The sequence below is a fragment of the Pipra filicauda genome, unplaced genomic scaffold, assembly GCF_003945595.2.
Source record: "Pipra filicauda isolate LSUMZ 115617 unplaced genomic scaffold, ASM394559v2 scaffold19_size4547281_pilon, whole genome shotgun sequence".
Taxonomy (NCBI): Eukaryota; Metazoa; Chordata; class Aves; order Passeriformes; family Pipridae; genus Pipra; species Pipra filicauda.
In genome coordinates, this window is record NW_024104309.1 from 4,072,569 (window position 1) to 4,099,064 (window position 26,496).

A 26,496-nucleotide genomic window follows, 5' to 3' on the forward strand; every position below is an offset into this window, starting at 1 on the left:
GAGATCGCACATTTCAACACTGACCGGGTGGTTTCTTCCTTCACGTATCTTGCAGCTGATGTCAGGATGGCATGGAGGTGATCACAGGGCTGTCCTGCTCTGGGGCGGGAGCATAAATTGCCAGCATCTCCATGTGTTATCCCTCAAACTTCTGGATATTGCCTTCCAACCTCGCAGTCCCCAGGAGGCTTTACTTGGCAGCTCACAAGCAGTGGGAGGAACAATTTGGGATCATCTGGTTTTTGGGAAGGGGAGGGGAAGCCTCCAGCTCTTTGTGTGTTGTCTGTGGCATGGACACCAAACCACATGCAGAGGCAGCTGCCCGGGCTGAAGGGCTCACATGACTCTGGCCTTGCCCTCTGTCAGTGGGAAGCCATTCCCCCTTGTCCTGGCACTCCAGGCCCTTGTCAAAAGTCCCTCTCCAGCTCTCTTGGAGCCCAGTTAGGCACTGGAAGGGGCTCTAAGGTCTCCCCAGATCCTTCTCCAGGCTGAACACCTCTCCCAGCCTGTTGATGCTAAGGGCTACACAAAGCCACATCATTCTCCATGACCACAGAGGCGCTTCAGATGCAACCCTCAGAGTCCCTTCTCCTCTCCTTGCAGCAAAAGAAAGGGATACACTAGAAATGGCCATAAGGAGAGTGGAAAAATCATGTTCAGCCGAGTTTCTCATCATTCTTTCCCATCATAGTTAATCGGCTCCTGGATGCTGAGCCCATAAAGATCATAAGATTAATTTCTTTCCTTGCTGTGACTTAATTGTCTCTATTTGTTTTGCACAGTGCTCACACTGGGGATGTGTTTCTCCTTGCCTATATTTAGTTTGATCTCTACCACGATATTGGAATATATAAATTAAGGCTGGCTCTGGCTCTTTGTGACACTGAGATCCCACAGATGATTTTCTATTGGTTTTGTGCAATCTGGTACTTTGACAGCAGGATGCTGGGCACTGGGAGATGCCAGGGGCATCATCAACCCATCCAAGATCCCTCAGGATCCACATGAGCAGAGGAGCTGCTCCTCCCTAGGGAGAATGGTTTGAGGGGCAAAGAGGAAATATGAGGCAAAGGATTGAAAATAAACACGCTGGGGATGTAGTTAACTAGACTGGCTGCAGGGATGGGAACAGGAGGGAAAGTGGGATTGGAGGAGGGCAGGCATGTCCCTAAAATAACATCCCCTGTCTTCAAATTGAGGGATCCCAGGAGGAGGCAGGCACTTCCCAAAGCCACTCTCATCCTTAGCAGAAAATTTCCCACATTTATTATGTTGAAGCCGGAAAGTTCACCTCCCTGTGGGAAACAGTAAGAGTCAGAGTGAAATTCCTCTCTGCAAGCACAGAGCTGTCAGGGAGAAAACTCAGTGAAAACTGTCACAAAATGGTATTACAGCTCTTTTTGTTTGCAGCTGAGGCCTGGCAGCGATGCTCATGCTGGCTCTGGAACACAGATTGAGGGAATTCCTGCAGAAAAAATCCCATCCTGCCATGTCTGTGCAGGGACCTCCCATTGTGGAATCACTGATCTGAAGAAACACCTCAAAAATCACTGGTTTAGTGACGTGCAGGTGTGTCAAGTCACCCCAGACAGCCCCCAGCCACGGGACAGGTATAGGAGCAAACACAAGGAAAGGTTTAACTCGGTTTATTTATACATAAAGGAGGTAACTGCATTTTGGGATACAGATATAAAAGGCAGATAGACGTTTGAGATAGTGAATGCTTTGGACTGAAAATGTGAAGAAAGGAAAGAAAACAGCAGACAGCAGATTTCCATGGAAAACAGAGGGCAGGGGCTGTCCTCCCCTCACTGCAAGGCAGGAAGGACGGGGGCTCAAGGCAGCTCAAGGGACGCTTTGTCATGATGTGAACTGACTTACAACAACCAAAGTGGGTCAGGATTCACTTCTGCTGAGTAACAAAAAAGAGTCATTAGCTAAATAGGGAGAGTTGCTTTTGGTGGTGGAAGGGAGACTTGGGTTTGCTCCGCTGATGGTGGCATCCAGCTCCACCAAAGCCAACAGAGAGCATCCACTGGCTCCTGATGCAACACAACAAAGATGTGTGGAAAAGTGGGACCTGAGCCCTCCCTCCCTCTCTGTCATCATCAGAGAGAAGAAAACTTCTGTCCTATGCGTGAAGAAAACTCCTGCCCTATGCGTGATTTGAGGTGATGCTGGACCCTGTGTGGTGGGGGAGACCCTGGTGCCGTCCAATTCCATCAGCTAAATCATAGCACGGCTTTACATGGGAGGAGTTTGGGCATATTAAAGTCGAGCACAAGGGAAATCAGAGAGAAGCAGCTTGTCCAAAAGGTATCTGTCAGTCCACAGAACTCTTGGACAATATTAACAAATTCTGGGATGGGAATCTGTTGTGATCTCCCTGTGCTTGGGATACCCTGATCCGCCCCACTGTGATGCACAGAGCATGTCAATGGGTTGTGCTTCCCCGTTAGCTCAAATTTAATTAGGAAAAAATAAGAGCCATATGGTAATTCCAAATCCAGGCAAAACAATGTCTGTGTGTTTGGGTCTGGCATACTCAAATATTTTCCTAGAGCATTAATTTTTAATTCTTCCATCAAACCCACATAAGCAAACATAAATAGGATTTTATGCTTTCCATAATCCATCCAGCTTGTGTTTGTTGTTACATATACTGAGTAATCACTGCCTGCCACTACTTACAGAAGAGCTGATAATAAATATTAGGACACAAACTTACAAGTTAAATGAGATACAGTTAAGTAGTCGATTAAAAGGACACCCATAATCTAAGGTTACAAAAGACTAAGTATTGCTTTTCTAATGTGCTTTTCTCCTTCATTTCAGTGGCTCACCTGCCAAACCTATACCAGGAGGAGCAGACAGAAGAGTCTGAAGTTGTTTGTGGCACTGGGTGCAGAATAGGGGGTGTGAGTGGGATGAATGAGGAGAATTAGACACAGGGAACGTCCGCAGATAATGCAGGCAGGGTTCCTCCCCTGTAAACCCGCTGGATTGGCCCTGCCACAGCAGGGCTGTTCAAGGAGGAGCTGTTTGTTCCCAGCTCCCCGTCCTGGTTCCTTCTCCCTGCTGGGTCATGCTGACAGGGACGGGCTGTGCTCGATGTGGGCTCTCAGCAGTGCCACAATGTCCCCATGGGCAGCGCCCTGGGCCAGAGACAGGGCCGAGTTACCACCCTGCAGGGAGGGAGGAGGTCAGACATCACCAAATCCCTGCCTCTGCCCCCCGCCCTCCCAGCTCCATCCCCAAAACCTCCTTCCCTCCAGTTCCTCCCTGGTTTACAATGAGTCACCGTCCTGCAAACCTCCCTCTGGGCCTCAACCTCAGCCACACCAAACACACCCCTGCTGTGCCTTTGCCTCACTCTGCTGCCCTCCCGCCTGTCTTAGACAAAACTGTAGTTTATTAGAAAATAGTTCCATAACTCTAAACAGCCATGTGGCCCAGCAGGAGGAATTTCCACCATCCGGCCGTGCTGCTCCCAGCCCAGCCCTGTCCCCATGGAGAGGAGTCGATTCTCAGGGAAGAGTTAATTCCTGCTAATTTCTTGGAGCTGAAGGTCTGCTGATTCCACATGTCCAGGGTTTCATCTGTTTTTTTAGGTTTACACCAGGTTAGGCTCTTCCCCCTGGTGCTCCTGTTCAGGCTACAGCAGGGATGTAGGATGCTGTTGCATCCACTCCATCTGTGGCACAGCAAGCACTGAAACCGGGGTGCTCTCCTAAAAGGGATCCCCTGATTAGAAAATGGACTGAAACTGTACTTCCTCACTTAAAAACCACCACTCAGGGATTGCAGTCTGATCGATCCTACATGAGCTTTCCCTCCCTGGTGCAGTGAGGCTGTGGGTGGGACCAGAGCCTTACCTTGTCCATCAGCATGACCTGGCAGCCAGGCTGGGCCAAGAGGAGCCTGACAATGTCCATGTTGCCCTGTCGACAGGCCACCATCAGGGCTGTTGTCCCTTCCTCGTCCTGCAGGTTGACATCAGCCTGGCAGGACAGGAGGGCTCGCACCATGTCGTCCCGCTCGTGGCTGACCCCCAGCATCAAGGCAGTCTGTCCTCCCTGCAAGGTCACAGGGAGAGGCTGAACACCCCCTGCCCACCACCTCCCACAGTCCTGTTCACTTGGACTGTTAGAGATAATAATAACAATGAATATTATTGCATAGATGGAATCACAGAATCATTTAGCTTGGCAAAGCCCTCTAAGATCATCAAGTCCAACTGTTAACCCAGCACTGCCAAGCCTACCACTAACCCATGTCCCATAACCATATATCACAATATTGCATATTATTAATGCATAGTACATATGTAATAATAATTCATACAAATATTGCCTATTGCATGTTATTTTTAAATCACACTGGGGATCTTCAGCACATATTGCAAGAGATACCCATTCACTTGCACCACAGCCATGCAGAGGGTCCTTGCAGCATGGCCAAACAGCTCAGCTCCCAGCTGCCCCCAAACATGGGTCCTCCAAACCCTCCTCAGCCATTTAACACAGGTCTAGACTAACTTTTACGACGGCAGTTTGTAAGAAGAGCTGGATGAAGGCACTGTCATCCCAAAGATGAAAAGGTGTGACTCTCTCATGAAGCACCTGCTCTCCAGCAAACCTGGGGCTCCCATACTGTGGGGTCCACCCCTCACTGCTCCTCCCTGGTATCACTTCTGATTTTTATCTCAGAAAAATTGTTTTGCAAAATTTTCAGCCTTTCTTTAGTCTCTTCATTTTACCCAGCTCTCATGTCCCTTCCCAGGGAGCTGGTGGGTGGCCACACTGCAATTCAGCTGAGGTTGCTTTTGGAGCTTTTGGGAAGCAGCACCTCCAACCCAATGTCTGTTGCGGAGTCTCAGCCTGGCACTGCCATGTAAGGAACCCAGATTATACCCCCCAGCCCAAGATCTCCATGGGGGCATGATGATGCCACAGCTTGAACTGGTATCACACAAGCAATGGCTGTGAATAGGAGGCTACAAGCTCTACAGGATGCCTTTGCCAAATAAATATCCACCCACAGCCGTGTCACCATCCCACACAGGGCCACGCTCCATTTTCAAACAGCCTACAGCAACACACCTGGGCAGATTGGAGGTTGACATCCCCCTCCCTCAGCAGCCTCATCACCACCTCCATGTCCTGGCGGGTCTCGGCGGCCGCCAGCGGGGTGAGCATCACCGCTGTGTAGCCAGCACGGTTCTGCAGGTCCAGGCGGCACACTCCTGGAGGGGATGGATTCACCAAGAGGGAATGGGAAGCAGAGAGTGAGTTATAAAGCATGTGGCATCTCATATTCCCAGAAACAGAAGTTATTCCATAATTATACAGGATTGAGATTTATCTGTGTTAAATATCCAGGCTTGTGAGCGCAGTGTTAAATGGCCCCTGGTGCTACAGTTAATTACAACTGCTGAGGTCAACTCAATTAACTTTGAAGACCACAACAAATACAAATAAAAGGGGGATAATTAATGCCTCGAGCACATGCTGGTTGTGGAGCTATGGGCTGTTTGCTTTGGCTTCTGTGGTAAGGGAGCAGCAGAAATACAACCGTCACCCAATGGGCGTGGAAATCATCCTGGCTCCATTTCACTCATTTTTCACTTCAAAGAGCCCATTTCCAGCTCCACCACAAGGAATGAGCCATGTTTGGGGGTGAGGGCTCAGGTCCAGCCTTCCCTCAGAGACCCAGCTGCCTCAATCACTCGGCAGCAGAAAGGGGACAAACTCTTCCCTCTCTGTGCTGCTGCAGCAACAATTGGGTTATAGATGTGTATGATAATCTGCCATTTCCCAAACATTTAACGGATTGTCTGGCCCATGAGAAAAGACCAAAGTGCCTTTATTCTCTCAGAGCACGCGCACATTTTTGCCCTGTACAAGCTCAGCTGAGATTTTTGTTCTTTCATTGCAACACAAGCTGAAAGTTCAATAGTTTAACATGGAGATTTTCCACACTGCTCAGAGCGGTTGTTACGCTCTCAGGGGTCTGATCTTCCTGCCCCAAGGCATGATGTGGCATTGGCTGCTACAAGATGGGGGAGCCCCCCACATCCCACTTGGACTGGGGCCATGGGGGACACCCCCTTGGGTACAGGGACCCTGAGCCATCCCCGAAGTCAGACTGAAAAACCCTCAAGATGTGTGAAGGCACTTATGTCCCACAGCCATAGGCCCTAGTATGGGCTATGGGGGAGGATACTGGTCTTCAGGTCAACCAGGGATGGACTTTGGCCCCATGCGTGTATTTTGGATTGACCTTGGCCCTACACTTGTCTCTTGGATGGACCTTGGCCCATATTTGTCTCCTGGATGGACCTTGACTGCATGCTTAATGCTAGATAGGTCCCTTGAATGGAAGCTGTAGTTGGTCCTCGGGCCCACCTCTGTCCCATCTCCTTTTGCTCCTGACTGAGCTCCCTGAAAGGACCCCAGACCTCATTCCCTGTTTGCCATGCCTGGGACTGTTCATGAACCCCCACTGCCTGGCTCTGCACACTGTGTTCATCACCTGTGGGGCCATGACCCATTGGTCCCACTTCCATACCCAGCCAAAGCCATGGCTGCGCAGAGCCACTGTTCCTACCTGTGTCTAACAGGAGTTTTGCAACGGGGAAGTTGGAGTGGGAAACACTGTAGTGAAGAGCCGTGTTACCATTCCTGTCAGTCACGTTCACCATCATCTTCAGGAGCTGGGGCTGGATGGCCCTCAGTGCCCTGAGATACGCTGCGACCACCTCCGGGCTGGAAGACTTGTGGCTGGACACCTGGAACCACTCCTGGCAGATGGAGCCAAGGACATGCCGCTGAAAACACCAAGGTGTCCCCATTACTGTTGGAGTCCCTGCACAGCAATGGCTGCCCCAGCTCCTCACCCCCCATGCTCCAGCATTGCCCAGCCAGTATTTAGCTTATGGTTTGGTGATTACTGCTATAACTTGAGGGGGAAAGGAATTTCCTGTGGTAACCTTGGTGAGTAAGTAGACAAAGCCTTCATCCTCTTTTTTCCCCCTCCCTTTCCATTCTTTTTGGTTATTCTAAAACTGACTCAGATGTCACCTCATCCCCCTCTCCTCACAAAGCTGTCTGTGGCATGGTAAGGCACAGACTACCATCAGGATAATCTTATCCATTAAACTGAAATGGGACTGGAAAATATCTGTACCAGGTACTTGTCACTTGTGGTGCAGATTTCTGAGAGGTGTTCGCTGAGGAGCTGGCAGTTGGCAAGGAAATCTTCAGAGGGTTTGCATCTAGAGGGAAAAGGGTAAATCCATCACAGGACAGGACTTGCAGGAGGTATGGAAGCATGTAGGAGAACATGCAGTTTATGTCAGAATATGTTCAACACTTAAGTGCTTAACTTTATGGACACAAGTTGTCCCAAATTTTAGGTACAAAATTAGGTACTTAAATAAGGATTTAAGTCCAAAGTCACAGATTCATGTGGTCAGTTTCAAGAATTCTTAAAGTGGAAAAAAATCTTATTTCTGAATCTGCAAAGAACTTTACCATGAAACTTTACACGAGAGGGGAGAAATGAGCTAACTCTCACCAAATATGAGTCAGTCTTTTCCAAAGTCAAGCACAAGGCCTGAATCAATCCCCATTAGATTCTGTGTTAACTCAGAAAATATTAAAACCTAAAAAATTAAATATTAAATATTAAAACCTAAAAAATTAAAACCTTTTCCTTGTCTACAAGGTCAGTGCTGCCATTCCACAGAGCAGATGAAGCCCCAGCCCCAGCCCTGCAGTGCTGCAGGTCCTGTGGCTGCGGGAGCACGACAGACAGCACAATCACCACCTGGTTCTGGTTACCTGTCAGCCTCCTGCTGAGAGCAAGGTGCTGCTTCTGCCGATGGCTCCTGCTGCTCCTCATCCTCACACTTCTCCTGGGAGGGGGTCCCCGAGGAAGCCCCCTGGCTTTTCACCTGTGTGGGCTCCACATCATCGTCTCTCCTCTCCGTCTCACTCTCCGCATCGCCGTCTGATGGGCTGTCTTCACAACTCGTGTCTTCACTTGAGGTCGTTTCGTAGCTATTTGAGGACACCACATGTTACTCACTCCTTCCCCATCTGCAGCCACAGGGCCTGACCAAGACTCATTGAGTCCAATGGGCCTTGGGTGAAGCCCGGAGTGACAATAAGCAAGTTAAAAGGTCTGAGCCGCAGCCAAACTCGGGGTTAGTCTGGTTTTGGCTGCTTAAGCTAGCAGGAGCGTGATAGAAGCAGTTAATGAGCAGCAGGCAAGGTTACTTCAGGGACTACTCGGCGGGTTTGGAGGGATGTCCATGGCACAAGCCCCAGTATGGCCAGGCAAGCGCTGTGTGCCACTTCCCTGCTGGGAGCTGCCAGCACATTGTGGCAAAGCGGGACCAGTGATGTGTCAGCAACCTCGAAGACCACTAGACAAAAAACAGGTTTGCAGCTCCAGCACAGGCCTGAGTCCATCATTCGAGCAGCCCTGCTAGAGACATCTCTCCTCTGATTGTCTTAAAAGTATTAACAACATCTTCCACAAGACAGAACATTTCACTCTGAGTGACCCCAAAATTTTTCTCGACGTCATCAAGATTCCTCCACTCCCTGCAAGTTTTACCTGTTTGGTAGAAGAAGCTCTGCACAATTAGAGTGAGTAACACCTGATGAACCCAGCAACTTGGAAGTCAGAGGAGTGTATGTGAGCAGAAATCAGCACCCAAATTTGCACACGCAGTTGTTTGCACAGCTCAGGGACAGAGGAACATGTCCTGCCCTCTTCATGCAGCACATGTACTCCTCGGTAGAAGATACACCTACAGCACATGCTGTTTCTAGTTAACTCACAGGAGTTGTTGGATATTGGATACACACGGAACGAGGTGCTGGAGCACAACCTGAAGTACAGGTCTTCCTTCATCCCAAGGTAATTCCTTATTTACCAAAATAGTCTTTTCCAGGCCCTGAACCAACTTGTGTTGGCTGTAGCTGGAGCGTGGAGGCAGGTTAGTGGCAGTGTGCCCACCCAGGCAATGCTGACCTCCTCCAAAACCCACCAAGGTCAGTGGGAATCTTCTCATGGAATCTTCCCATGGAATCTTCCCATCTTCCCCAGCTGGGTTTTGGATGAAGCCCCAAGAGATGGGTATGCAAAGAGTGCCAGTCCCCAGCATGTCCCTCGCTGCCCTGAAAACGCCACCAACTTTTCTATGGGGTTATGCACAGATTATCAGTGCTGGGTTAAAGAAGGGAGAAAAGAGTCTCCATTTCAACTAGGCTTTTAATCAAGAGGTTTGGAGCGGAAAAGAGGGGGGAAAAGAATGACTTCTCCAGCGATACAGAAGACATTACATGTTAAAAGGCAGTTTTATCTTCTGAACGGATGCTTACCCACCATTTACCCCAACAAACTGAAGATTCTTTTTGGTCCCATTGCCTCCTGCATGGAAACCATAACCTTTCTTTTTCATGATGGATTTAAGACTTGTGGTTGGAGAGTTTTCTACCAAAATACAAAATAATAGATTAATTAAGCAGATGTGGCATAATTAGGGTTAATTATTCCCAACCTCTAGCAACAAACTACAAATCATAACTGTAAACATCTTACTTCATCTTTTGAGAGTCTTTTTATGTCTTGCAAAACTATGGATGCAGTTGGCCACAACCGGACCCTGCCCTGCCACCTTTAAATACAGGTCTCAGACATCTCCAAGTGACTGGGAATATAAAGGAAGTGATTGGGAATTATATATATGTCCTACGAATAGTAGATTTTACATTTGTAATAATGTTTTGGCTCTATTTTTTTTTTCCCAGTACTAATGTATGGGAAATTTCCTATATAAATCTCCTATAATACTACATGGATGAGTCTTTCCACAGGACTTTGAACAGTCTCTATGTGTTGTTTACAAGCAATAGGTCACTTAACTATTTGCAAGCCCCCTCACTCCAACCGTGAACAGGCATTGGGTTCTCATCTTGATATGAGCTAAAATTGGTTTAGATGTGAGTGGGGACAGGTCTTTTCCCAGCCTAGTTGCTCAGTTCATTTGACTGGTTTGGGTTCTGGAGAACTCCAAGATGATTTACCCCAGATGAGCACCAGTCCCATATTCTTGCAAACTGAGATGTTCAATCCAAATAAAAAAAAACTGTTTATTTGATGCAACAGCCACCAGGACAGCTGCTTTTGGAAGCTGATCCTGCATATAACTGAACCACAGCTTTATCAGCTCCTACATAATTTTGTTTGCTTTTTTAAATTTCAGATCCATAGCTTGTGATGTGCAGAGATTTGCCTTTCTCATCATGGTCAAAAGGGACTATTTCTGATCTGACAGACAACAACTGTTCCATCACATCCCCCTACTCAATACTGGAATAAACGGGAAGAGATTTGGCCCAGACATGTTGATGTCAATATTATTTACCCAACTGTTGATAGTGTGTGTTCGAATTCTCCTTATCCGTGGGCCCTTGTGTAGAGTAGGCAGAGAGCAAGGAGTTTAGAGAATTAACTAATTGGTTCTGAATGGAACTGAGCTTGGAGGCTGGCTGCTTGATAGCGCTTGCCAGCTCGGGGTACCCGTGCTCCAGACACAGCCACTGCTCCTGCAGGAGCTCCTGGATTTTTTTCACATATTGGCCAATGGGGTCAACATCCGGGAGATCCTCATGGTTAGGGGGACCTTCCTCTTCCAGCCCTTCTCGAGGTTTCTCCTCTCCAAAGCCTGCCTTGCCTCCTCGATTGCTTCCCGCAGCGAGGCTCTGGGTGTCGCAGTTATTCCGGTGGTTCTGATTGTCATCGCCGAGGTGCTCATCAATCTGCAGCTGGGTGAAGCACGAAGCATGAAGCCCAGCCTCGATGCTGCCTTCACCAAAATGTCCAGGTCCCTCTCCACTGACACTAGTACAAGTGTCTGCCAGTCCCTGCTCTCTCTGAGTGCCCAACTCCATCACCTGTGCGTTCATGTTGTCTGCTCTGTGAGTGCTGCAGCCTATGGATTTGGTGGAGAGTGGGATATTTACATTGATGCCTTTATCATGGGCTTGCCTGACCCCTGGCACCTGTGAGAGATCAGTGTTCACCGCAGCATCGAGGCACTGCAAAGCCCTGTTGCTCTGCCGCAACTGCAACTCGGCCTCTTTGGACTTTTCCTGGCACAGCTGCTCTTCCAGCTGAGCTTTGGAGCTGGCCAGTAGCTTAATGCTTTTCTCCTTCTCCTTGATCTCATGATCCTGCTGCTCCAGCACTGCCTTGACCTGCTTGAGCTCCTCTTTCTTCTTGCCCAGCTGCTCCTCCAGATCAGCAATCTGCTGCTTCAGTGCCGCGACCCCACCAGGCTCTCCAGCGTCAGGAGCCTGCGGAACACCACTCTCCTTGTCCTCTCCAGCCTGGACATTGCCCTCCTCACCTTCCTTCAGCACATTCAGAGCCATTTCACTCACACTGAGCCCCCTTTCCTCAGGGTTCGTGTTCTCCTCCATGAGCTGGAGGGCAGCCGGTGATGCTGGTTCACCCCCGGCCACATCAGAGCAACCACTGGCATCGGCAGCATCTCCCTCCTCGCCTCCACTCTCCATCACCACCTGCAGCTGTGGCGCCGAGGCATGCTGGTTCTGCCACGGGGGCTGCAGGGGTACCAGCCCTGGGATAACCCCACTGAGATGCTGAAAGGAGATGTCTTGCTCCAAGCTCACCGCCCGGGGGAGGTTTAACGTGGTGCTGTCGGAGCTGGAGCGAAAGGTGCTTTTGGAGCCGCTCTGGTCGTGGCAGTGCTGGGGAGGGGGCCGGAGGGGTGAGAGTCCCCTGCCATCGCCCAGGGGGGTCTGGCTGGGCGGCAGTGCATCGGGCATGCTGGAGGCTCTCAGCAGCTGCGGCCGCTCCCGGAGCTCGCCCTCTTGCCAGCCCAGCTCCGCCTGCCGCCGCGTCTCTGCCAGGAGGGCTTTCCTCCGGTAACTTGGCTCATCGGCTGCCGGCGGGGCTGCCTCGCTGGGCAGGAGGGCACGAGGGGTCTCCTCCCCCAGGGATGCCTTTCTCTGTGGGAAGGAGCAGGTTGCCGTCCAGCTCTTGCTGGGAGCAGTGGTGCACCCGCGGGAGCCGTTCTCGGGCAGGCTGAAGTTTCGGGGTAAGGTACTGAATTTGGGCTGCTTGGCTCTGCGGTGGATATGGACCCTTCTGATGGTGTTCCCTTTCTCGATGTCATCCACGTACTTCAGGAAGTCCAGATCCAAGTGAAAGCCGTATGGCGTCTCCAGGGAGTAGGGGAGGCTGCGGGGCTGCTCCCTCTCCCCGCTGGTTTTGGGTGGCTGGCCATCTGCTGGAACAACCCAGAAAAAAGAGATGATTGAATTTTGAAAACAAAAAAGCTGTTTAGAGTAGGGAGGAGATGTTTTTGCTCTTTTCATCTCAGTTTTGGGCAGGCAGGGGCTGAAGTTCATGGTGAAGCTGCACACACACACAGCAACGCACACCAAGCACCAATCTGATTTTCCAGGGGTGAATCAGATAATTGTTGCAGCAAGGAAGCTGAAAATTTGCTGAAATCATGGCTCTAATTGGCAATTAAGCAAAGAGCAGGTTTTGCAGACAGAGCTATGTGCCTGTGTATAAAGAGCTGCCTGATGGATAATAAATGCAGCTCAATAACAGAAGGTGGGACCAATATGTGACAAAGACATTTTTCAAGGCTTTTGGTTTGGTTTTAACTTTTCAGTGGCATACACAGTGCCATGCACGCCAAACAGGAAAATCATTGCATTGCATCGCTTCATCTGCAAACACCAGGTCACAAATTATTCCTTGAAAATGATGGATAGGTCAGCGGGCAGAGGCTGGACCCAGACAGCCGCATCCATGCGGAACACGTGCATCCCAAGGTGACCAGCTCACGGCACCGAGCACAGCTCTTAATTGAGGCACAAAATGTGTGACAGTGGGCTTGCCCATCCAGCAGCGCAGGCAAACGGCACCACTTCAGCCCCACGGCCCCCAGGCTCCTGCCTTAACACACCTTAATACATTAATCTCACAGCCCCTCAGTTTCCACCCTGAGAGTCTAAATAGTTAAACTGCTGCATCATTGATCGTTTTCTTTATGCAGCAAGTCCCTGAAATCACAGTCTTTGGGCTGCTTTGCACCTCTGAGCAAACATGCTGTGCTCAGTGAGGATGAGGAGCAGCAGCTCGACCAGGAGAAACCAGGTTCCATGGCTGCTCCCTGAGGCTCCATCCTGGTGCAGCAGCTAGTGAGGACCAGGACAATTTGACATAGTTTTTGGTGCTGCTCATCACAGAGCATCACTGAGATGCAGACACCGTTCAGATGGGAAGTAGCACGTGGAAGTCAGAGGAAGGACTGAGGGAAGACATCTCATGGGGTAACAGGGCCCAGGAGCAAAGACTGGATGGTGGGAGCAGGGATCTGTCCTGCCAACACACCACAGAGGACAGGAGGACAAATATGTGCTGATTTAGAGCTGGGACCACACTTTGCTATGGTTTAGGAAGTTTGCATAATACATGAACAATGAATTTTTCATCTCCTGGCCCCACATCTATAAAGAGCAGGTTATTTACAGTATTTCTGGTAAGGAAATTAATACACAGGTTTTTTTTTCAAGGAACAAATGAGCAAGTAAACATCCTGTAGCCTCCATACCTTCTGTCTTCTCCATGGTAGGGTCTAAGTGGGCTGTCACTTCAGCATCTTCTGACAGCTAAGGCTGATGAGTCACTTCACCCTTGAAAAAAAAGAGAAATGGATACTTTTAATTTAATAAAAAAAATGCTCAACCATGTGAACTTAATCTCGCCTTACAACTCTTCACAGGCCACCCCCTCCTCTTTCCCATGTTCTGCAGCCCAGTGGTGTCTTTGAAGCTGCTTAAATCAATAGTTCCTTTTCCAGTGGCAACAACTTGTGCTTCACAGACACATCCCAGGTAGCTGGTTCTTACAAAACATCTCCTGCATTACAGATGATTTGACTGCAAATGAGGACAGACAGACATTTAGGGTGACTTGAGACTGATGGCACAGGGACTCTTCCTTGACTCCTGCAAGCTGGAGATATCCAACATATTAATAGCATCTCTGAGAACAGCAATATAAACTACACACAGAAATGATTGGTCACCTTTACTTTTTTTTAAATCCTTAACAATCAAAGATCCAAAATTTATTTTGAATCTTGTTCAAATGAAAGCCATTCAGAGCACGTCCCCACTGTTATAAAGAACCTTCACCAAATTGCACTGAGCCACAGACAAATTGCTTTCAGCTCAGGGAAGGGCTTCAGGTGGAGATCTACCACAGCCAACACCAACATCCTTCCTGGACTGTGTTGCCCTCCAGCTCCTTCCCATCACCTGGACATGGGTAAGATACTCCTGGAACATGAGAGATTAAGGCTGGGAACAACCAAGAAAAGCCCTGGGTGAAGCTTCTCTTCTCCAGGACCTTTAGAAACACACAGGGAAGAGGCAGGGAAGGGTGAAGGAGGTTGAGGCAGTTGGACATCACTGCAGGAGGTTTCCTGGCTTGTGTGAGAACAAAAACAGTGTTTAAAGTGAGAAGGTCTGGTTTTAATTTCTGCTACAACGGATTAAGTGGGAGTTTCTTAACAGTAGGTTTTTTGTTTAGGATTTTCCTTAAAGTACTTAATTTGATTCATGGCCAGAGATGTTCCTGCAGCCACTTGGAAGTCCATCCCTGCTTCTCCAGTGCCTCCCTGAGCTATGCAAGATTCTTAGGGTAGGACCAAGCAGTGCGAAGACCGTGCAGAGCCAGCCCCAGCTCACATTCATCTCATGGACCAAACATCAGAGTCTGAACTCATTTTCTGCATGTAGTGTTTTGCCTCAGCGAGGGCTTTACTACTTGACCACAGTTCCAGAGCTCCCCATGAAGGGGTTCCATCTGACCTTTACCAAACAAAGACCAACTGAAAAATTAAGTAAAATTCTGCTGTATTATTACCACAGGACATTGCCCCAACCCTGGAAGTGTTCAAGGCCAGCTTGGACAAAGCTTTAAACAACCTGGTCTAGTGGAAGGTGTCCCTGCCCATGGCAGGGGGGTGGAACAAGATGAGGTTTAAGGTCCCTTCCAACCCAAATCATTCCAGGATTCTATGACAGATATTTTTAAAGATCAAAACCTTTTAAAGAAACAATTACCTGTCAATCAAGTTGACATGTTTACTGCTGATGTATAAAAAGTCAGGAAGGTCCCAATCCAAGGAGAACATCAAAACTCTCAAGAGCTTCTGCAGGGTTGGTACCTCAGTACTCACACGGACAGATGGCACAGTTGATGCCCACCCAACACCGTGTGAGCCTCTGTGACACCTTGTCCAGCAGCTCCTAGCATGCTCTCCAATTAACCACACTCCTTCTATAAAGGGCAATTCCTTCTGCCTCCTCCTGCCAATAACAGCACGAGCCAAACCAAACACTAACCCCTTTTTAAAATGTTTTTTTTCTTTAATTTTCCAATTGCAACCAGTTACAGATCCCAGCTACAGTCTGACCAGCTACACTCCACTCTTCTAGGTGATTTATTTAGGAGTGGAGGAAAAGCCAGTGAAGAGGGTGGTTTTTAATATCTAGATAATTTCAGCTATTTGGATCATTTATGAGCTGGCCAGGTCCCAACTCTGCAGCCCAAATTGATACTACGACTTTTCTCTTTTGACCAATCTACTTCAAAATCACCTCGTAAAAGGATGCTGAATGTACCCAACCAGCTTGCTGATGTTTTCCTGGCCTCCCCCCGGGGCAGCTTAGGCACAGAGCAGATGGCTTAGAGCCAAAAAATGTGGCTCCTTGTACCCCACGGTTTCTCTCCCATGCTGGTCCCTAATAAAAATGAGAAGATTCATTCAAAGATGAAATAGTACGCCAGAAGAAGCAGACCCCTGCATCCAGAGTCCAGCCCACAACTTAGGGCAGGGCAGGACTTTTAGGTGGATCTCACTCCTTCTAAAACCAGTTACACTGACCCTCTGTTGGATTCTGTATTTGCTGAGTTTTCCTCTATTAAATAAAATTGCAGAACATTTATTTTCCTCTCCAGGCAAGCAACACCACTGTGTGCACAGCATTGCTGATTTTTACCTTTACTGCACAGAGAGGCTGTGAGGAGGATTAATCCAGATTGGAATTACACTTCTTTTCTCAAGGCAGGAATAAATATATACAGAAATGGAAGCAGAAAAGCCAAATGTGAAAACAGCACAGAGCAAAGTGGTTTTATTCCCTGGAGCAGCCCGTTTGCAGGGACAATGTACTGTCTTTTTAACTAGTCTGGGCTCAAACACTGGCTCTTTCCAGTCACATTTAACCCCTCTTTCACTCTGTCCCACTTGCCAGGGATTGTGAGCACCCAACAGCTCCCCCATCCACCCCAGCCAGCAGAAAGGAGAGCACCATAACACCCCAAAACATTTAAATAACAAATTAACTCAACCACACAGACAAAGATACACAAATTTCATTCTCTCAGAGCATCTTACCAGCAATTTTAAATTGGAAACAGTTAACCCTGAGCCTATAAATAAAAAGATAATTCACCAGCACAGCCTTGTTAGCTGTTACACGTTATTTGAGCTCTGCCTGTCCTCCTGCACTGCAGCAATGGCTTCAGCACTTCTCAGTGAAAGCAAGAACTGTGGTTAGAAAAGCATTTTGTCATGTTACCTTCTCACGCTGGCACCTACAAGCCCACCGGGGAACAGAAGCTCTTGCCTCCCTCAAAAGCATCTTTTTCCATGCCCAGAACCAGCAACAAAAGGTTTGGAGCAGCACACGTGCCATGGTTTAACCCCAGCCTTTTCCAGCAGTTAAAAAGTTGGTCAGCTGAGCAGTGACCTTGCTCGGAAAGCAAATACAAGTTTAAACCAAGAAGCACAAAAGAGGGATTGATTTTCCAATAAAGCAGCCCGTGGCTCTCGTATGACCTTTCCGAGGACAGTTCAACCCCGGTGCATAAAATGAGTTACTTTCCACAGAATAGTTATCTTTTCCAAGAAACACAAACGCGCTGCCTGGGCTGTCAGGAGGCTGCCTCCCTTATCAGGATTGATTATTGAAGAGACAGTCAATAATTAACGCCGGGTTTGTTGCTATACCTGATGCTGCGGCTGCAGCCGGCGTTCGCCCTCCGCATGCTGCACCCTCCGGGCTGGAGCATTAGCAATTCCATGAGCGCCTCTCCCAAGGAAACGCAATTCAAAGGCAGCAGCTTTAGGAAAGCTGCAGAAGGTCTCAATGTCCGTAATTTATCCCGCTGGAGCCCCGTTCCCACGCGCGGAGCAGACACAGCCCCTCAGCCCTTCACCCTTCTCCTCGCAGCTCCGGCCCCTCGTGTCACGCCCACCCACCCGCGGCCCCAGGGGATGCTGAACGGGATGGGGAGGCGGCAGGAGCAGCGGGAATGCTGAACGGGATGGGGAGATGGCGGGAGCAGCGGGAATGTGGCCATGTGTGACGGCAGCACGGACGGGGGATGCCCACTGGGGGCCAGTGGGACACTGCATAGAACACTCCAGTCCTTTGCAGTGGGGTTATCAATCCAAATTCCAAACTGCCGACAGAGGAGGAGGGGGGCAGCTGGCAGAGCTGTGGTTGTCCCATCCTTGGAAGTGTTCAAGGCCATGTTGGATGACACTTGGAGAAACTTTGTTTAGTGGAAAGTGTCCCTGCCCATGGCAGGGCAGTGGAATGAGATGGTCTTTAAGGTCTCTTCCAACCCAAACCATTCTATGATTCTGTGATTTTGGGCAGGGTACTCGTGGCATGCAGCTCAGTGCTGGGCAGAATACCAAACCCAATCCCATTCCAAGCTTCTGCATGGCCATTCCCCTGGAGCATCCTGGATTGCAGGCTGGCAAGAGGGACAAATCCCTCAGTCTCTGCACTGAACTTGCAACAACCTCACGTTTGCAAAAGCAGAGGGGTTCAGTCCCTGCCCAGGCTGCAAACGTCTTCCAGAGCTGGGAAAGGAAATCCTGGGAAGTGGAGGCATCCCCTGGGACCTGGGGGCTCTCACCAGGGACTCACATCACAGAGCAGTGCCAGCACCTTTCCCATTGCTTAATGAGCAGCAAAACTAAAATGCTCATGTTAGGGAGAAAAACCGCATCTTGTCACTGTGTGAGAGCAGAGCTGCTGGCAGTGCTCCAGCTCCCTGCAACCATCAAACGGGACTTTAACAGATTAACTTTGAGGGAAAGCAGAAAAGTTTTGCCTTTGCAGGAAGCAGAGTATCTGGACGTGCAGAGAACCAGCAGTGTTTGTCCTTGCCAGCTCCCCCCGAGACACAGATGGGTTAACTTCCTACCCGAGGAATGAAAAATAATTTCTGCAGCCGGTTAAATGCCGCCTTTCCCAAACACTGCCTTTCCCAAATGCCGCCTTTCCCACGCAGCTCCATCCCACACCGCGCAGGGCTGTGACTCGGTGTCGATGGCTTTCTGCTGTCACAGGCAATTACTGAGCTTGAGATTCAAAACCAACTTAAGAGCATGTTGGCTTATTTTCTGCTGAATTCTTCTAGTTTAGTTATGCTTGTGCATCTTCTGAGCATATTCTGTTCTCCAGACAAAGCATCTCGATGGAAAAAATATACGTATTTCTATATGACACTGATTTTAAAGTAGTTCTGAAAGAACTGTTTCATTTTCCCACTGGAAAGAACTAGCAGGAAGCTTTAATTTGGAGCATTTCCTTATTGCAATTACACACATACGGCCTACAGTTGTTCCCAGCTTTAATTCCCCATGGGCCTGAAGAAGTCTGTGACCCCTTAAATAAGCTTTTAATCAGGAGCAATGAAGAGAATGAGTTAAAACATGCAAATTAATTAATTATGGGTTGGTGCTTGATGGATTTACAAACGGCTTCTGATAGCTTTGCCCAAGGGAGCCGGTGCAGGGTGGGAAATGGGGAAGGGGTTCACCTGGGCACTGCTGAAATCATCCCCTCAGCATGAGAACTGAGGTCATGGCCTAAAACTGCTGCTGTTTTACATTAGGCACAGCAGCTGTCGGAAGAGATTTTGCTTTGCAGGCTGCTCCCATGGAGAGAAACCAGACGGCCCTGAAGTGGCTCAACAGCCATCCCATCCATCCCTGGATGCTGTCAGGGCCACTGGGCAAAGGGGCTGCTGCCTTCCTCTCCCCCCACAGAATTGCTGTGGGATGGCAGGTTTGGCCCCCTGCTCCTTTGCACCACTCGGACCCATCACAGAGTGATTAAGGTTGGAAGGGACAACTGAGGTCATCCCGTACCACCTCCCTGCTCAAGCATGTTACTCAGGATTGCATCCAGACGACTCTGGAAAATCTCCAGCGAAGGAGACTCCACACCCTCTCCGAGCAATCTCTTTAAGTGCATGGTCACTGCACAGTAAAGAAGTTTGTCCTCATATCCAGGTGGAACTTCCTGGGCATCAGTTTCTCTACCTGTTGCCTCTTGTCCCATTGCTGGGCACCCCCAAGCAGAGCTTCGTCTATCCTCTGACACCTCTCTGCAGATACTTATATCCAGTAATCTTTTCTCGAGGATGAACAGGCCCAGCTCCTTCAGCCTTTTTTCCTAAGAGAGATGCTCCAGTCCCCTCATCATCTTCACAGCCCTCCACTGGATCTCCATGTCCTTCTTGTCCTGAGGAGCCCAAAGCTGGACACAGCACTCCAGATGTGCCTCATTAGAGCTGAGCAGAGTGGCAGGATCTCCTCTGGACAACCCACAGAGGGAGTTAGCCCTCGGTACCCAAAGGGTTACACCCAAACCTGCTCCATCCAGGCGGTCTGCTGGATTGCACAACAACCAGCTGAGCTATTATTGCAAATGAACATACCAGGAATAAATATGGCCTCTCAGGGAATATTTGTTGTACTGATTTTTCAATTCTGTTTTCACTGCAAAGGAAGAAAAATAACCCATTTCCAGTATGCTGGGGACATCCACACGGGTGGGATCTCCGCTGTGCGGCCGTGGGCTGTGATCCGCTGCCGGCTGGCACAGCCATGGGAAGGACTTTCCCTCCAGGACTAAAAAAGAAGCTTGAAAACTTTGTGGGATTAAATAAATAACTAACTAAATAAAAGCAGTTTAAAGTCCTGGTTTGCTCTGCGAGGAGTTGTCATGAGGTTTTCCAAAGTGAGAGCAAACAGGGTTTCTGCTGGAAGAGATCTGCATCCCGGGAGCCCATCAGCCAGCTTCCTAGGTGCAATCATTGTTGCCAGTGGTCCCATGACCCATGGCATTCCCTGGAATGACAGCTCAGGATGTGGGCACACTTCTGGGGGGCAGAAGGCAGCTCAGCAGACCCAAAATTAAAGTGGGGAGACCAGATGATGCCTGAGCTGCTGCTATAAACCCAGAAAGGTAAGTTTCCGAGATGGATCCAGCTGCTATATGGGATGAGCCTCCATCCTGTACCAGGGATGGCTTCAGCACGTGGCTGATGGCAACGGGTGCCCTGTGGCTTCAGCCCCACATCTTACCGCGCTCCAGGCAGAAGCTCCCTTGGCTGCTGCCTGCCCAAGGTGTACTCAGAGGAGAGCTGGGAGCTGGAAGCAATTTGTGAGTGCTGAAGAAGGGAGAGCTCCCTCTGCAACCCATCAGCTCGTGGCTGATGATGGAAAGGTCCAGGCTGGCCTCCCATCCTTTCCGCAAAACTGTGTACATGAAGCAGTGGAGGAGGCGGATGGGGCTGAAGCTGGGGGCTGCGTGCATGGAAAACATCTTGGAGGCATGTGGGGCCTCCCTGGTGTTTGAAAGGAGAGGGTTCACAAGAGATCTGAATAATTAACCCAGCACCACTTAATAAAGAAGGTGATCACTTTCAGCAGCCCTTGAGTGTGCAACCCTCAGCGGCCGGCGGTGCTTAAACAGCCATTTCAGGCATCTTTTCCAATGCCTGTAATAAAGTCGTGTGGACACTGATTTTAATAAAGCTGCTTATTGCTGTATAATAAATGTTGTGAGCTTCCTGCCAGCATTTCCATTAGAGACGGGTCAGAGAGAGACCTGGAGGTATCAGATATCCAAACTCTCTCCCTCTTTTATGGCTTAGCAGGAGAGGAAAATGATCACATTCACCCCCTCCTCTGATAACCTCTCTTCTGAGTGACCTTCAGCTCTTTCCAGCCACGGTCATACAAAAGCTTTGGTGGATTCTCATGATTTTATCCCATGCCTTGAAAACTGTGGTGTTTTCCCTAAAGTCTCCTTTCCCAGAGCCAGGTGATCACAAAAACCACCTAAAGTCCTGAATGAAAAGTGCTCCATAGTCAGAAGGCAAACAAAAATCTGAGGTGCCTTGTTGCTAATGTTTATTTTTTTGTTCAATGCCACAAGTTTTAAGGGAAAATAATGAAACCGTCCTCTGGCTTCTGATCTCTTCCAAGCAGCTGATTTCCATCTCCTTGACATTGAGACAAGTCAATCTTTGCTGCCATTATACTAAGTCCTATTTGGTCAAAGAAGCTGGTACCAACTTTATGGGGTTGGGGTTTTGAGGGACCCGATCTAGTGGAAGGTACCCCTGCCCATGGCAGAGGGGCTGGAAAGAGATGATCTTTAAGGTCCCTTCCAACCCAACCCATTCTAGCATTCTATGATTGGCTTGGACAGGGCTTAGTGTATCCCTGGGGTTCCTGCACTCATCCTGCTCAAGAGCCAGAGTTTTGGCCCTCATCCTGCTCAAGAGCCAGAGCTTTGGCCCAAGCTGGGCTGGAAACATTCTCCATTTCCTAAGGAAAACCAGGATCCTTTGGGCATTTTCAGAAGCTGGATGTGGAGGAACCAACAAACCAAAGTGCTTCTGCTTCCTGGGAAAGGCTCTTCCTCTTCACTGCTTGCCAAGACATGAGATGGACAGAGAAGGAAGGTGCTGTGCCATATCCAATCCCCTCAGTGCTTACTGAAGATGAAACACTGGAGTTTATGGAACTAGAAAAACTCACCCTGACACCCAAACAGGGTTTTCTAAACCCACCAGCCTGAGAAATTGCCAAAAAGTGCATTTGTGGTTGTGAAAGCAGACTGGTGACCTGGTGTCTATTCTGTCTGACCTCAGCAAAGTCCAACCATCAACTCAGCTCCTCCTCTGCTGAAAATGGCACTTTTGGTTGCTTTTAGGAAATCCCTTTTCTCTGCATGCCAGTTTTTCTCCTCTTCCCTGCAGTGGGCAACCCCTGCAGTCCCCCACAGAGACATAGAGTCATTTTACATCGATTTCTGGCTGGAGACAAGAAGACTCAGATTGATCACACTCCTGACAGGTTTAAAACCCTCTTCAAACAGGAATATTTCTTTTTCAGGCCACCTGAAACCACTCTCTACATTGATTGGGACTGCAGAGGGGATGGACATGCCAACTTCCTCCTCTCCTGGTGATTTCCATGCGGATGCCAGGAGCCGGGAGCCCTGCAGACACAATTCCTATCACTCACCCAGGTCATGAGAGGGTTTAGGAAATGGGGAATTTTCTCCAGGTTTTTGACCAAGCTCAGATTTACTGCTGCATTTTCAGCTTTCTCCCTTGCACCAAGACTCACATTCAATCCTGATCAATAGAGGAACTGACTACAATGATAAATTAAAGATATTCCCATTTGGAAGATGGGGATCTCTGGGTGGCTTTTCCACCATATTTCACATTTCTAACTCCACCAAATTGGCCATTTTGGCAGTATATTATCATAATAATGACAATACCTTTTTTCTCATGTGCTGTTTAAACCCTGGGACGGGCAGGACTCAAGGCTTCCCGGGGCACAGCACCAGAAACATGAATTCCACTGAGGTCTAAAATAAATAGGGTGAAGAAGGAGCTCCCTGCAGCTGGTTCCTCACCAGCACTCTCCCCTGACATTGTCAGTGTGCCAATGAGCCTGGTCAAGCATTTCTGCCCTAAGCCATGGATTCCTTCACGCCCCTTGAGTTGGGGTCAGGCCTCTATTGACCAAAATCCGCATCCTGCTGCTCTTCAGCGAGGCAGAGTCACATAACCCCTGTCATATGGGGCACTGAATGGAAAATACAATAATTTCCCATATTGACTTTTCTTCTCTAACCAATGGGGCCATGTTCAGCCCTGGTGCTGCTCCCAAAACTTCCTTGAAAAGACCTAAGATTTGATGTGCAACACTTGGGGACAAAAATGCGACTTTCAAAATATTTGGCAGCTGTAGGACCACTGGGGGAGGGACATGAATTGGCACTGAACTTGTGAAAGAGTCTGTATTCATCCAACCAGCCATGTCCCAGGATCCCAACGCCGCTCTTGATGCAAGGGATGTTTGAGACCAAATCTCTCCCTCCCAAAGGGTGCCCATGCCACAGGACACAGAGGCTGTGTGACAGGAAGCAATGTTGCACTGCTGTTTGGTGGCAAATAAATATGTGGGAATGGGACAGTCCCAGCCTTTCATTATTCCTGCTCCTGGGAGGTAAAACCTTCCCCATAACAGGACTTTCTGGAAAGGACCTGAATGTGACCCTGGCTTTCCTATTCACAAGTCATTTGGAAACTGCATCAGGAAGCTGACAGAGCCCACAGCAGCAACAGGCTCCCTGACATCTCATCTTCCAGTTACAGGATTATTTTAATGAATCTATTCACTGATCCCTCCTCAGCCACGGATTCCCTGGCCAGGTTGCTGTTCACTGAGCTGGCTGTCATTTCAGCAGATATATTTATTTTTTAAATATTACAATCAAAGCAACAAATAGTCAGTGATAAACCCGTGGTTATGGCTACCCCTGCCTCATTTACCACTTCAGGAATCATTTAGGAGACCAGAGTTTCCCATTTAGCCCATCCCAAATCAAACACAAAACACTGAGAAGACTGTGAAACAGGTCCGAAGGAAAATGCTGATGTTTTCTACAGTGTTCCCCTTATCTGCCCATCACTGGGGTCGCTACCCTTACTCTGCATATGCAATGTTTTCGGGTGTTCACCATCTTCATTTGGGCAACACAGTTAAAATATTTAATTCCTGGTTTGTGAAATCCTTCCTGACGGTGTTGCATCCTGGAGCTGCCAGGAAAATGAGATATCCCGGCACAGTACAGCCCCACTTCCACCTCTGGAAGGTGAACATCACACCCATAGCATCCAGATCACTTCCTCCATTCTGAACTTGGACTTGTAGTTGAGATTATCCAACCCACTTTCTGTGTAGCCTCCTCTAAACAGATCTCAGCAATGGTCTATTCTGGAGCAGCAGCTCCCTGTTCTCACTCATTCTGATTTCTCCCTGAGCTCAGCCCGAGCCTGGCACATCTTTCCCTCAGGCCTGCGGGAAATCAGCACAAGTTGCCCGGGACACGCCTGGTCCCGGCAGAGTTGGGCTGTTTAGAAATGCCCTGGCAGCCTCCACTGCCGCGGAAAGGCGATGCTGCCTGCGAGGGAGAGGCACTGGCTGTCCCTGCGCTCGCTGCCAAACCCGCCGCTGGAGCAGCCCCTCGCTTGGCCCCCCGAGGATGCAGAACCCCCGAGCTCAGCCTGGCCCCGCTCTGAATCCAGGCCAGCCCTGCGGCCGAGCCCCGAGGGACACGCGGCTCGGGGAACCGGAGCACAGCCCTCACCAGAGGCAGAAATGGGTTACGGTGCCAAGAGTTCCTGTGTCCGGACGGCTGGAACGCCGGCAAGGAAACCGTGAGAGGCTGGAGGCAGGCGTGGGTGACCACGCTCAGCCGGAGAGGCTGGGCTGGGGCTTGGCTGAACCACGTCTTTATGGCTGGGGAGGGTTTTATGGTTGGGCTTTGAGGCTAAATACAACTCTGGCTGCTCTGGGATCCTGGGGATTTCCGCTGCATTTCCCGGGGCCTGGGGGCCCTTCCCAGCCCTCACACGGTGACATCTGGGGGTCCCACCAGGGCTCGGAGCCTTCTTGCCCTCTCCCCGCTGCCCACGCTCCGTGATTCCATCCCGCACCCAGGGGTGCGCTGGAAACGCTCCTGTCCCGAGTGATCCTGGGCTGATGCTGCCCCTAGGCAGCAACCCGAGGGGCCAAGCACCCTGAGCACCGCCGGAGCACCCCTGGAGCACCGCCAGAGCACCCTTGGAGCACCCCTCGAACACCCTAGGCAGCACCCCCAGAAGCACACCAATGAGCATCCCCTTCAAAGCGCTCCCACGTATTCCCTGAGCAGCTTGGAGCATACTCTGGAGAATCCCTGAGCACTTTTAAAGCATCCCCCTGAATATCCTCCTGAGCACCCTTTGAGGCACCTCCAAAGCACCTTCCAGCGCACCCCCGGTGCACCCCAGAGCATCCTCCAGCGCACTCCCGAAACCCCGCCGACCATGCTCGCGCACAAACCCCAAATTCTCTCCTAACCCCCCCCCAAGTACCGCCGGATCATCCCTCCAGCCCCTCCGGTGCAGTACCGGGGGCAGTGGGGGCGGCAGTATCCAGTTCCCCCCTCCCGGGTGCCGGGTCCCGCTGCCCCCGCGGTCCTGCCCCGTGTCCCCGCCCGGCGCGGCCGTACCTGGACCTGCCGAGCGCGGCTGTCTCAAGCCTGCGATCCCGCTGCCTCCTCCGGGAGGGGCCCGGGGCGGGACCCGGGGGCGGAGCGGGACCCGGTGCCCTCCCCCGGGCAGCGGGGCCGGGGGCGGCCCGAGGCAGCGGGGATGGGCTGCGGGCGGGACAGCGGGACACGGGCTGCCCTGGGAGGCCAGAAATCCACTTCTTTTGGGTGTGTTTTCCCTTCCCTCATGCCTGCGGTATTCAGTTTAGCGCTTTATTTATACTTCTGTACCTCATCCTGTTTGTATAGATGCGGATCGAGGGCGGTGGGAAGGGAAATCTGCGGAGTTGTGCTCGGGATGCAAAACTTAAACTATATTTGCACCAGCTGTTCTCTGGCTCGGCCCTTCAGCCCGGTTCACGTCGGGCCCTTGGACCGTAATGCAATCACATGGTAAACATAAAGAAAATGCAATCTGAGTTTTAGGTTTTGAGCCTCCTCATGTGCCCAACTCCATGTGCTTGTCTTATCCAGCTGCATCAAGTCACTGTGACAGTTCTGGCAACAGGCAGAAATCAGCACTTTAGTGACTCCCAATAATATCTTCTAAAGGTAAAGCTTCTGATTTTCCTTGTCTTTGAGACACAGAGGGAAATTCCAGCCCTGCTCCAGCTGTTCTGGAGTGTAGGAGAGCAGCATTGGTCTCCATCTGGGCCAGGAGCTCAGTATCCTACATGGACAGATGCGGCCCACTGGGATTCCCCCGCTTCCTTTGAGAGGAGTCCAAAGACCTTTCAACTGTGACTGGGAACATCACTGTGGGGTATCTGAGGGTTGGGATCTGGCTGTTGCCCAGCCACCAGGCTATTCCAGAGCCCTCCTGGCAGTGCCCAGGCTCCTGGTAAACAGGGAGGAATAAAATACCTTGTTATCCACCTCAGGAGTGACTGGGCCTCCAGTGCCCAGCTTGGTCTTCCCTCACTCCCATGTG

General features: G+C 50.0%; 1 protein-coding gene across 5 annotated transcripts; it reads right to left on the reverse strand.

Annotated features, from left to right (window-relative positions):
• Positions 1 to 1,629: 1,629 nt before the first annotated feature.
• On the reverse strand, positions 1,630 to 25,577 carry KANK4 (KN motif and ankyrin repeat domains 4). Of its 5 annotated transcripts, none has more exons than XM_027748777.2 (10): positions 25,527 to 25,577; positions 13,673 to 13,754; positions 10,442 to 12,331; positions 9,396 to 9,507; positions 7,845 to 8,063; positions 7,189 to 7,276; positions 6,610 to 6,829; positions 5,103 to 5,245; positions 3,876 to 4,076; positions 1,630 to 3,185 (listed from the first exon to the last, which is right to left on the reverse strand). In XM_027748777.2, the coding sequence occupies exons 2-10, from the start codon at positions 13,686 to 13,688 to the stop codon at positions 3,084 to 3,086; spliced, it is 2,991 nt and encodes a 996-aa protein (XP_027604578.2). In that variant the 5' UTR covers positions 13,689 to 13,754; positions 25,527 to 25,577; the 3' UTR covers positions 1,630 to 3,083. The 5 variants fall into 5 exon arrangements, with proteins under 5 accessions (XP_027604578.2, XP_039236547.1, XP_039236546.1 ...); XM_039380613.1 differs by lacking the exon at positions 25,527 to 25,577 and adding an exon at positions 17,144 to 17,323 and having other exon boundaries at positions 10,442 to 12,328; XM_039380612.1 differs by lacking the exon at positions 25,527 to 25,577 and adding an exon at positions 17,144 to 17,323.
• Positions 25,578 to 26,496: the final 919 nt, after the last annotated feature.

Bases quoted from the DNA above. Each gene is read 5' to 3' on its own strand.
- KANK4 (XM_027748777.2), bottom strand. The intron at 8,064-9,395 runs GTAAGCATCCGT...GTCCTCAAATAG, and splicing joins TTTGTTGGGGTAAATGGTGG to CTACGAAACGACCTCAAGTG. The intron at 7,277-7,844 runs GTAACCAGAACC...TTTTCCCTCTAG, and splicing joins TCTCAGCAGGAGGCTGACAG to ATGCAAACCCTCTGAAGATT.